A 12,393-nucleotide genomic window follows, 5' to 3' on the forward strand; every position below is an offset into this window, starting at 1 on the left:
AAAATATATACTCTATATACTCACCCATGAGGATTTGAGTGGTAACCACAGTAAACTAATAAATAAGCAAATTTAACAGATTATGGAATATATTCATCCTTTCAATGATTTTTTTCCATACATGAAATAATTTGCAACTTTCGCGTTCGCGACTGTTCTTTGATTACTACTCAATCTCGTCATTTCATAAAGTTCATGGGGCAGGAAATTTTTAGTTTGTCAAAGCTGAATGAGTTTTTGTTTTTAAGTCATGCTTTCAAGTCTTGTTTTGAAGGGTGCAAAAAATCGGATTTGGATGGAATTGAGGAAAAAAACTCGGATTGTAAACGGATTAAGCATAAAATTTCGGATTTGAATGGAATTAAGAAAAATTATATCTGATTTGGCGAAAACTCGGATTCGGCGAAAACTCGGATTCGGGTTCGTTCGGATTGGGGAAAGCTCTCGGATCGGATTGAGAGGAAAATTTCGAATTCGGATTCTGTCGCATTAGAAAAAAAATGACTCTGAATCGCATTGAAAAATCACTTCGGATCAGATTTGAAGACCCTGTCGAATCCGATACACAGGTCTTTTCTAGACGGTGCAGACAATGGTCTTGAAAGGATTTATCAATTTTCACTTTGTCCTTGACGGCGCCTGAGCCTTTTCGTTTTTGTCTCACAGGCCATTGATCGTAAACTGTATATGTTTAGCAGAATTTTCTTGCTTTGAAGAGAAAAACGATTGGCATTGGGCAAAATACAATTGAGAATGTGCATTGGTAACCCCAGATTTTCAACATTGGCTTTGGGTTTCCTTAGCGTTGACGAAAGTCAAGATTATACCAATTAAAACCATTTTTCAAAAACGAAAAGGAGTCATTTATCCACCTTGTATTTTCCAGTGTTTACTTTCAATTGTTGGCTCTCGAAAAATGAATTAAAAAATCCACCTTTTAGTGTTCACACTACAAATGACACCATAAGTCGACGACCGACAGTAAGGTAGAACTTTATTGGCAAATCAGTGAAAGGACCAGGCCTAATCAGATTGGAAACCGAAGCAATTCGAGCAAAAATACAATCAAATGATGACGCTTGTAGGTAGTATATCATAGAAACAATAATGATCTTGATAAATATGGCAAAGACTGAATCAGAAATGTTACATTGTAAATTGTTGGCCCGACAAATATGAGGGGGGTGGGGTATAAATTTAATTTTCGTAGAGGGGAGGATGGCTTTTTCATTTGGTGTTCAATTAGACATGTATTCCGACAATAAAGTACATCCAGATGGGCTATGATCGGACTAGTGGTAGTTGAGGAGGGAGGATCAGATGCTGCGGTAAGTTGTGTTGGTTTCATGTACAAAACATGGATAAATATTGGTGGTTTGATTGGCATTTGTAAATGTTGCTGTTAACAACAATGACAATAGGGGTTTGGCGGTATTATAGGATATTATGATTGTTTTATGGTCAGGCCGAATTCTCCTGATTTTGCGTAGTATAACAAACTGCATGGAAATATATAGTTTTGATCTATATATAGAAAGAGACGGAGAAAAGAGTGCAGGAGAGACAGGGAGAACGGGAAACCGAGGAATAGAAAAACCAGAAAGTCTCTGAAACGTCCAATTGGGATATTTGGGTCCGTGAAGACGCCCAGAAGATGCCTAAATGCAACGCGATTTTCTGGCGGGAAAATTCTTCCTCAATAGTCGGAGTCTCCATTTCCTATTTTGCTAGCACGATTCCACGCACTATAAAACACCCGTTTTGATGTTGCTAAATTGTAATGGGACAAAGTTTCCAAATGATAAGTGGCTGAACAGAGAAAGGGAAGAAAGGGAGAAGGAAAAATGCTAGGTAGCACGCTTTCTTGGTTTCTTAGGTCTGATTATCTCTTGTTATGATGATTGATGCGGATGACGTTCCATCGTCGCCTGGATCATCATTTTTAACAACACGATTGGCTATTATGTAACATATGAATCTTTGCCTTGTACTGAAGCATTTGAAGATCTGGCTAGTTCCCAACTTGCTTTTTATCATGCCTCGGTTTCTCCTTTTAGTCTTAGACGGGCAAAATCCTCAAAGATGATGTCATCATCTTGGTCTGCGTAACACGCCGTAACATCACTGCAATTGTCAAGGTTGTTGTATGTGAAGACTATCGAAACGCTCGTCCGAAATTACATGGATAAGTGACTTACGTATCAAGCTGTATTAGATTGGTGTCAATGGCCGGGTCATTGTTCTCGCCATTTTCCTTAGCGCTTAGGTCTGTGGATTTGTGGGATCCGGAGGAAGATGAAGGACGGTCTGTATCGTCCGGTTTAGGATGCATGAGCGTAAACGGAAGTTCAGCCACCAATTCGCTGCAACCAAGAACGTGTGGGGTTGGCCAAGTTTTAAATACCACAAGATTGTGTGCCCCTTCACAAAGTCAACGTGACATAAAGAATGACATCAAAGTCATGACCCCTTCAATCTCAGTATGTAAAGCAAGAACAAGAGCCCCTATAAACCATAAGTATCAAATTTTTGATAAATTCACTCTTCAAATTAAAAAAATGGATTACGTATTACTTGAGGCATACGCATTACTTGTCTAACAGATCAGGGTCTTAATTATTGAACTCCGTCTTGGTATGCTTTTGAGCTAAACATGTGGTTGTAAGGAGTTCCATAACCTTAAACTTGGCTCACATCAGCCTACCCTAGCATACCCTAAGAGGGAGTAGGGCTTGGTATAAAAATCACAACTGAAGTGTCTTTAACAAAATCCTGTTTGTAAGTGAACCAAGATCTCCCGATCCGATCATCACACTGTCAGTTACCTTTATCAGGGTCTTGAGGAATTGTGCAACCCTTCTTGATCAGACTGACGGGCAATTTTTTAATAATTTGGCCTTTCTTCCCAGCCTTAATAAGTTTCTCTGAATGACCAGGCAACCGTTGTTCTATAGGCTCTACTAATTATTCTTGTTTCTCCTTCACTACCTCGTCACGAAACTTCCTAACTTCACGATCATTTGCTTTCTGAGTAATGCTAATCAAATTGTTACAATTTCAGCTTGTGCGGCAAGTTGTTTGAAATCACGCAAAATGTAGTGGGGGGGGTCAAAATTCGAGTAATATCTCACACCCACTAAATTAATTATTAAATACCACCTTCAGTCGATGCAGATCAGAATTTTCCATTTTCCTACAAACATTCTTAATTTTTTCTTCGTCCCATTCAGTGATCTACGTTGTTGTGTCTTATGTAAGGATCGCCATGGCATTCATCCCCGGGCGGCCGGCTTACTTTGTGGGCTATGAGATTTTAGAGTTTTATATACTTTTTGAGCAGGTTTGGAGAATTTTGATTTGAAGTTATACATTGTGTGATTATTCAGAACTATTTCAACAGTAGAGCAAAAGCTTCAAATTCCAAGTCTTTAAGAAAGATCTGTAAGGGAAATGCAATGGAGCAATTGACTTCCAAGCTATCCTGAACCAACCACTCTCGGCTTCATAGATTCAACCCTAGGTCTAATCCTAAGTAAAAACAAATTCTCAAACTGAGTTAACTTTGATATAGGAACTCTTTCCACGTCAATATCCTGAATTCACGCTATCAAAAATTCACTAGAACGATTAAACGAATTGAAATCAGATCCTCTGAGCCATGAGATGAATGTTAAGTTCCGGGAATTCTTGCTTGAAGTAAGTGTATGCTAATGGCTCTTACAGATTGCCTATCATTTATTTAAAGTCCATCTCACTAGAAACTGTCATTCGTGCTTACCCACTCAAGGACCCCAAGAAGAGCTTCACCTTCACCTTGTATTGGACTAATATGCCCAAGTTTTCTTTTTGGGCCATATCCGTGACTCTGAAAGAAAATCAGAAGCTGATAAAAACACGGCTTTAGATGAGCAGATGCAGGTCTGCACTTTGAGGACTTGGGCTCGTCGTCAATTGACCAATGGCCAACATAGAAACATTATAGGAAAGCAACAAATCGAGGTTAAAACTCACAGAGTCGAAGAAGCCAAGTTGGTATCTTCGTGCTTAAGTTGTCCATCAAGGGCCAGGCCCCACTTGTCTTTGTTGTTGGCCAAGAGTGGTACCATTGTGTACACCTTGTTCAACGTGGATCCCGAGCCAAGCGGAAAGCCATCTCTGCAGAGAAATGAATATGTGAGAGTGGAACAATCTTATCTCGATGAGAACTGGATGTTCCCCATCGATATAGCTAAAAAAAAACCGCTCTATTTCAACTCACTCGCTTTCAATTTCGGACACGGTGCATTTGTATTGTGCTGTTGAAAAGAGACATATGTCGGCAAACTGTCTCACCGACACCTTGATCTTCTTGACGGCCTTGTTCGAATTGTTTTGAATATGAACGTTGACGGAAATCGTCTCACCGTGGTAGTACAACTGAAAAAAGGCGAAGGCCAAGCGTTAAGACAGGAGCTTTCACTTCAAACAGGATGTAAGCTCAAGCCAAAGATAAGGTTGCACCTTCTAGCTCGCTTCCCGTTAGAAGATACAGATAGGCTACTAGTAATGCAACATAGTATTTCTTTCAAAAACTCACTTCTTTGTCTAGAGAAACTTCCAAATGCAATTTACTCGGAGACATCATAAATTCCTTGCTGACTTCTACGGATGGCTGTTCTCCGGGTTTACTAGGCGCATACATCACTTTCCGGATGGCCAAACGCACTGAGTTCCTTGAAATTAACACAAAACGAGAGGTTAGGCACTCAAGTCATCCGCACTAACGCGATAAATACAGGTTAGCTTACCTCTTGTGAGGCTTGTCCTCCGCCGTCTCACCCACAAATGCCTTGAGTTCATAATCTATGCCGCAGGGTTTGCCCGTATCACCGGGGGCAGGCTGAAGCGTGACACTAGCCGGACAATGAGGGGGAAGTTCAAAAAAGAACGGATAGGCATGATCGCCTAGTTTTTTGATCAGTCGTTCCTGAAACATGCATTTATTATGAGTTCATGACCAGCCAAGTCACCAAACTGGTTAACGAATGCAAGGACGGTATTCCTACACCCATCCTATTTCCATTACCTGTAACCGCGTTAAAGGCCGCTTTTGTTTTTCTTCTAGCGGGTAGATTTGGGCCGAAGCTAAGTAGAGGTCTTTACGAAAGGTCAGTCCTAATACATCCAGGTCTTCTCGACCATAACGGAAGGCAGCCAACACATGGCCATACACTTTGCGGTCCTTCAAGTATTCGGGATCCACCAAGACCACACCATCTACACAATGACAGAGACAAAGTTAAAAGGTGAGCCAATATGGCTGAAGAAGCATGAGTCAATGAGCAGGATAAGTGAGGGCAAGTACGAGTGATCCCAACGGGCTCACCTATGGGATCCACATGACTGATATGGTCCACGAAGTCTCGGCGGCCCAAGTAGACCGTGATTTTTCCATTGGGCGAGCCCTTTTTGAAGACTCTGTAAAGAACCAGATATTGGCGAGTGTCTACCCTCAAAAGTAGGGAGTGGGGGTCGGAATCTAATCTATGGGGGCAGGACTCACCTCGTGCCTTGTTTCTTGCCGCTTGACATGGTGCAAAACAATGGGCGTATCTGACTGATAAGTCAATCCAACCCACACCCTTGGTGAGTGTAACTGGCTCAGCAATCGAGCCTGGACAGGCTGGACAGGGCCACGGCCGAAGTTAATGGCTATCCGGCCCTCAACCTGCCTTTCGTCTTCCACCACATGGATCGCACGATCACGAAACAGGGATCACCTGGGCCAGGCCCACTTATCAGCAATGATCGGGTCTCTCAAGTGCGTTCACTGGCCCACCCGCCCGCCCACCGGATTGAGCCGGACAGTCTGTCTCGGACTGAACCACCGCGGTTCAATGGTTCAGCCCAGTCAGAGAGAGAGAGAGAGAGAGAGGCCCCCAATCAATGATCAAGGAGTAGGACGTGGGACGGAGGACGTAGGAGCCACTCCTCTAAGAGGTCAGTAAACCAGGCCTCAAGTCAACAGTCACAGGGTATGGATGCTTGGCTGGCTGGTAGGGAGAGGCCAAAAACAGAGGCTTGTCACTCCGGCCCTAGATCCCTCAAGCACCGCCCACTTAGCACCGGTACGCACTTAGGAACAAGGACTAGGCTTGGGCCACGACAGGTCCTCACTCATTCACTCACTCACTCCTTGACTCAGGGGTCACTGACAGACTGGCGATGCGAGAAGGCGGGCCAAGGGGCGGGAAAAAGGCGACACCACCCAAATGCTGATCCTCCTTGGTCACCCGCTGAGACGAATCGTAATTGGGAGGGGGTTCTCGGGATGAGATTGTCTGCGCTCGCTCGTTCGTTGGATCGCCCTTGCCATCCTTGACTGGCTGCCTGGCTGAGTGGGGTGGCTCGCTCGCTCGCTGGCTGGCTGGCTGGCTGGCTGGCTGGCCGGCTGGCACAGTTCGTCGTCTCGTTCCTCTCGTTCCTCCTCGGGATCTGGCGGTTCCTTCGTCTTCTCGTTCTGGTCTCCGCTGGACTTCTTCTTTTCCTTCTCCTCCTAGCCGTCGTTCTCTCGTCCTCGGTTCGCTCGGTTCCTCTCCAAGACCGTAAGTCTGTCTGTTTGTCAGTCAGTCAGTCAGTCAGTCAGTCAGTGCTGCCAGATGGCTGTTGGTTCCGCCAGATTTTGCCACTTGTGGCGTTTTCAAGTTCGGTCTGGCGAGGAGATTTTTCTTTTTTTTGGCGTTTTTGAACCATGAACTATGTTTGACGGGGAAATTTTCGGTAATCAGGTCGTTGTGTTAACCCAAAATGAACAACAAACTAAGGTTGCGTGATTTTTGTAATTAAGTTGCGCAACGGCCCATCCTACGTCATTCATAGCACAAATGCCAAGAGAAAAAATGCAAGCCGTTTGAATGCATAATGGCAAAGCTCCGGATTGGCTGCCCTTATCAGATTGGGACGGACACCAACCAACAGTCGGTCATCGGACTGACATTGACCACCCGTCACCAGATTCATATCAATCCCCTCTCATCAGTTTCATACCAATCATCCACAATTGGATGGACACTCATCACCCAATCTGGTCCAAGGATGTGTATCAATCCGATGACGGGTGGTTGATGTCCATCCCAATCTGATATGGCGGCCAATCCGGAGCTTTGCCTTTATGTATTCAAAAGGCTTGCATTTTCTCTCTTGGCATTTGTGCTATGAATGACGTAGGATGGGCCGTTGCGCAACTTAATTACAAAAATCACGCAACCTTAGTTTGTTGTTCATTTTGGGTTAACACAACGACCTGATTACCAAATTTTCAACATTGACACTGATTGACATTAAACACTGATTTTGGCGGGTTAATGGCGTTTTTGACCCATCCCACTTTCAGCCTCATCCAACCATTTCAGTCCAGCACACGTTTGGGCATAAATTGGTTCGCTTGCAGTGTGAATCATGCGTCACTTGTATAGTCGTCAATTCATTTCTCTAGCAATAACATAATTGTTTTTAGTGCAGATAGAATACGTAAAGGTACTGTTTCAATACAGGTTTCATAGTTGGTGCCATCAATTTCACAAGCTATCACAATCTATTGTTCTGACGGTTGACTTCTCGATAAATGCATTAGATTTGGCACAAAAGTGGCAATCTTGCTGAATTCAAGATAGGGTCAAGCTAACACAATGTTCGCTTGTTTCAGTTTTTTGAAAAGACTAACGTATTTGATTAGTCATGGGATTTAACCTAGCCTATCCTTCCTTAACCTTACTTGAGATCTTACACTATCTGTATGTAGCAAGGGTCACTAGTCCCTACCCTGAGGGGTTTGGATATGAGGCCCATAACCCTGCTGGGCTTCAACACAAGTCTCCCTAACCATACAAGGCTATGTTGCATGGGTCTTACAAAATATCCACATGTATGTATGTGTTCCACTTCGTTTCAAGATCTGAAAGAGTCTCCGCCGCATTCCCCCTCTTTCGAAAAGCCAGACAATAGGGAACGCTTGGTAGAATGTAAACAAACCCTACCGGCCAAAAAGGAAAATAATGCGTTAGTAAGAGCAATCACATTCAAATGGTTTGATAAACACAGATTCTAACTAAAGTGGTTGTTACATTCCTGCCAGACCCGGTAAGATGATTCAAATTAATGAAATAGTAGCAATGATAGTTTTAATTTGGTACTTTACAGCAATGCCACCCACTCAAATAACCATCTGAGCCGGATTTGAAACTATCATTCTTCCCGACTTCCACCCAGACACAATTCGGAAAGGAACAGCTCTTTATAGGGCGGGATGTGTCTTTGCCCCACTAGTCAAGTTGTTGGTAAATGTGTGCCTGAGATGTCAGTCAACAAAAAAACTGTACAATATCACAATTAGCATGGCCAGTATTAGAGAGGTTTTGTTTATGCAATGTAGTTGTGCATCAGGGGAATCTGGATCTTGAAAGCATGCCTGCGCCATTCTTCTCTTTGTCAATAATGAGAGAGATGAATCTCAAACAGATAGTGCGTCTCAGTGGTCTAAACCCTCAGAGAAAAACAAATGACTCTTTAAGAAAGGCAAGTCCAATGATGGACTCATTAACTTAAAGACAACTGTTCCCACCTTCAGCCCGCCAAACCTCAAAGCTCTTGGCAGATACAAGATCATCTTTGAAAAGCACGGCTTGACATCCTCTGGAATGTTCAAGATGCTAATTGCTGTTGAACCTCTACAAGGGTCACCCTTGACATGACCTCCTGGAGAAGACCGTCTGATCTCCAGTGACAATTCAACAGCTTGGATGAACATCATCTTCAATCATGACAATAATGAAGCCCTTAAGATCAAGCATTCATCTAGAAAACTATATATCATCTTGAACAGTATTATTTTCAAAGTCTCCTTCCAGCCCTTTGTCATTATGAAGATAGTCAAGATGATATGTAACTTTCTTATGGTTGGTAACTTTGAAGTTGTACAAATAAAGTAATCTTTTGTATATCAAGCATACTGGTTATTTATAACGGAAAGTCCTGGTTGATGAGTTCATTCATGTTATTACATATGAAAGATATAATGACTCCAATAGAGACGTGTAAAGTACCGGATCGGATTTCAGCTGTGTGGGCTAGTCAGGCTGCGCCACAATCGCGGCAAGAACTACCATGATTTTAGCACATTCAGTGCTTCCAAAATTTCATTGACAAAATTGTACGCCATGTTTTGGAAATCGTTCGACAATTATTTTGAACCATTTAAGTTCAACATTCACTTAATAAGGATGACATTACATTGCAAGTGATCAAAATATGCAGAAAATACAAAAAAAATAATTGGTGCCAACTTTTTGTCATCAGTAAGATGTGTGTTGACACTGCCTTCATGGTAGAACCAGAGGGCGCACTAATGTGAAATCTCAAAGCTTTACACCTCTCTATTGCACTCATTTTACTGACCATACCAGATGGAACAAACAAAAAAAATTCAAAGCACTTCAGTCTCTGGATTGCCCTCTCCACATGGATACAAACACTAGCAATATCATAACAATGTTTGTTCTGCTTGTTTGTTAACTGACCTTCCAGTCTGCTTGAAAGGTGGCATAATGACAAACGCCCCACAATTGCTTTCATCATTTACAATTTGAGGGAAACCTTTATCTGCCAAGATACCATCACCTGGCTCTAGAAACACCAGAAATTGGAACTGAGTTGTAATCTGGGAATCAGTGACTCAACATCTGTAAGCTCTTGAAATGAACATTATCTCTCCAGAAGGTGACACAGCAATAAGAAACTTTTAAGTTAAACATGTTAACTTGAGTACCAACATTTAACGTGTTGAGCAACAGTTGACTTATCTGACCACGGCTATTTGATGAAGGTACCTTCAAAGTTGAAGCCTGAAGTCCTTGTTTCCTATTCTTTTAATGCTCTATATCCGATACAGTTGCAGAATGCTTCAAATATCTGACAAAACAAGAAAAGCATTAGTTACCTTGTCAGTAACAATTGATGCTTCAATACCTTACTTCTTAGGAAAAATTGAAGGTATGTAATCAGGGTATCCACAGGTCTTGCTTGTCTGCTTTCCTATGAAGTGTTTGTGGCAAATAACTGAGCTCAATGAAGGCTGCCAATCAGATCTGTCCGGATTCTTCCAAGGTACTGTCAACATCCATAACCATCTCTGTTCAGTGTTTCTTGAAGGAGCTGGAAACTTTAAAAAAAAGCTTTTTTTCTGAGAAATCCACTCCACTGTTCATAGCACTATTGTTATGGCAGCCAACCATGCTGCACAACCATCCAAATATCTTTTTGAATTTTTGATCTTTCTGAATGTCTTGTTCCAAGTAACTCGAATTCATGTTTGATAGCTTGGTTGCAGAAATCTCCTAGCCAAGTTGCTAATAACAAACGTGTTAGCCAAGTCTTTTTTGTTTGTGTTTACTAACACTAAGTTTCCTTTTCTTGCCGCCAGATGTCTTATTATGAAACAAGCAGTCCCTATTGACTAACATGCATGCCTATTATGGCATCATCTCAACTAAAGTTATTCACTCATGTTTGATGGGGGAAAAACGCTCATACACCTCTACATCCATTGAAAACTATCAAGCTTCTTTCTGAGAAGCAACGTTTCAAAGTAGTTTAATAGTAAAATCCTTACGGTAGAGTAATAATTCTTCTAATTTACACTCCATAATCTCGAATATCTGGTTATGATAGTCCATGGTAAAAGCTAGTTTTGGGTTGTGAAAGATGGAAATAGTTAATGGAACGTAAGTAAATTAAAATCAAGCAGAAAAGCATCTGATTGTAGATTAAAGCGCCCTAAGATACTGTAAGGATATCTGGCGTTTTTTCTGGCATTCTTTTTGAAGCAAATTTGGAGGTGAATGTCTTGAATTGGTATTTTTGGGGGGACATCTGGCGGTCTTAGCCTGTGGTTATCTGGCAGCACTGCTGTTAGAGTGTATGTCTTCCTTCTCACCTCTTCATCCCGAATCCCGATAGTGGAAAAAGTGGATCCTCATTCCTCCCTTCCTTGGGAGTTTGGACACTCACTGACTGACTCACAGACAGACGGACGGACTCTCGCACAGCGAGCAGGCCTGCCTATTTACCAGCAGGAATCTGGGCCAAATTCAAGCTCAAAAAAGGCCATTGGTTGGCTATTTCACGGCAATACTATACTAGCCATTTGGAGGCCAGCAATATTCATATAAGGTTTGCCCGCCCAGTTTTGTATTCTTTGATGATCAACAAACTTTCTGCCACGAGCCTGAACTGGGTGAGGCACTTTATGAAACATCAGATGGAAAATTTGATTGAAATTTAATTCTAATATGTTTATTGCGACTTGTGGACACGCCACTGATTGAGGAACTATATCAAATTTTATTCAGGGGAACTTTGAAGGGCATTAGTAACGAAATTACAAGTAACGATATTACAGTAATTCGTTCCTTTTTTCGAAAAAGAAACTGTAATTGCATTAAATTTTAAAATTGTATAATTGTAACGACCCAAAATCTAAAAGAATTACTCGTTACTCGTTCCTTTTTGAGCTTCCAGAATGGTCTTTATTTTTCGTTTATCTCGTGACAGCTGCGGAACCTTTAGGCTCAACAGAAATTGCCATTTTTTGCTAATTCCATCTAGCATATTTTGATCAAAGAAAGTCAGGGTTGGAAATTGTGCTTGCTCTTAACTACTCTGAGGGTGTTCTTGGTTTTTAATCAGAAATTCCGTTCGACTGAAGATCTTATTCAGTGCAATTGTCAAGAAAAAAAATATCTCCTTGGCTTGAATATGATGCAACAAATTTCCAAAGCCTCATTTCCACGACTTAAGGGATGGGCTTCTTACAGCGAAGCTTTACCGATTTGACAATGTCTATTGCTGTTTTTCGATCATGACTTTTGCGACACTGTTTTAAACCTTCAACAATCATTATCCCATCCAGAGGCCTGTTTTTTAAAGATCCTTCTTCGGAGTTAGGAGCTTGGACGTTAAGCGGTATGAAAATACACTTGCCTTAGTGGTGATCGGACGGTCATTGTTATTAATGTCCAACCAAGCCTTAACTCGGAGGTACTGGCGTTTAAAAAACTCGCCTCAGGCTGCCAATCTTGACTCCTCTAAGCATTATGATGCAATACATCTTGAACAATTATGTCAAGATGAAACGACAAGGCTCATTATTAAAAAAATGCTGACACGAAATCTTCAAATGCTGTTCAATTTGTTTTGAGGAGAATGGTCTTGATGGGGGAAAACCATAAAATGAAGGTTGAACAAGTAAAAATCCGGACATCAAAAATGGTTACTTTCTCAGCCGTTGCAGTTTTTTTAGAACCTTCATTAATAGATAATCATACAAAAGGGTAATTCTTATTTATTAAACAATCAAGA

General features: G+C 41.7%; 1 protein-coding gene across 1 annotated transcript; it reads right to left on the reverse strand.

Annotated features, from left to right (window-relative positions):
* Positions 1-977: 977 nt before the first annotated feature.
* LOC131879099 (beta-arrestin-1-like) lies at positions 978-6,735 on the reverse strand. Its single transcript, XM_059225307.1, has 10 exons — positions 5,543-6,735; positions 5,366-5,457; positions 5,066-5,256; positions 4,788-4,966; positions 4,577-4,712; positions 4,259-4,416; positions 4,012-4,155; positions 3,779-3,865; positions 2,199-2,363; positions 978-2,124 (listed from the first exon to the last, which is right to left on the reverse strand). Exons 1-10 carry the CDS (start codon positions 5,569-5,571, stop codon positions 2,034-2,036), a joined length of 1,272 nt encoding a protein of 423 aa, XP_059081290.1. The 5' UTR covers positions 5,572-6,735; the 3' UTR covers positions 978-2,033.
* Between the last annotated feature and the right edge of the window lie 5,658 nt (positions 6,736-12,393).

This window comes from Tigriopus californicus, chromosome 4 (genome assembly GCF_007210705.1).
Source record: "Tigriopus californicus strain San Diego chromosome 4, Tcal_SD_v2.1, whole genome shotgun sequence".
Classification (NCBI taxonomy): domain Eukaryota; kingdom Metazoa; phylum Arthropoda; class Copepoda; order Harpacticoida; family Harpacticidae; genus Tigriopus; species Tigriopus californicus.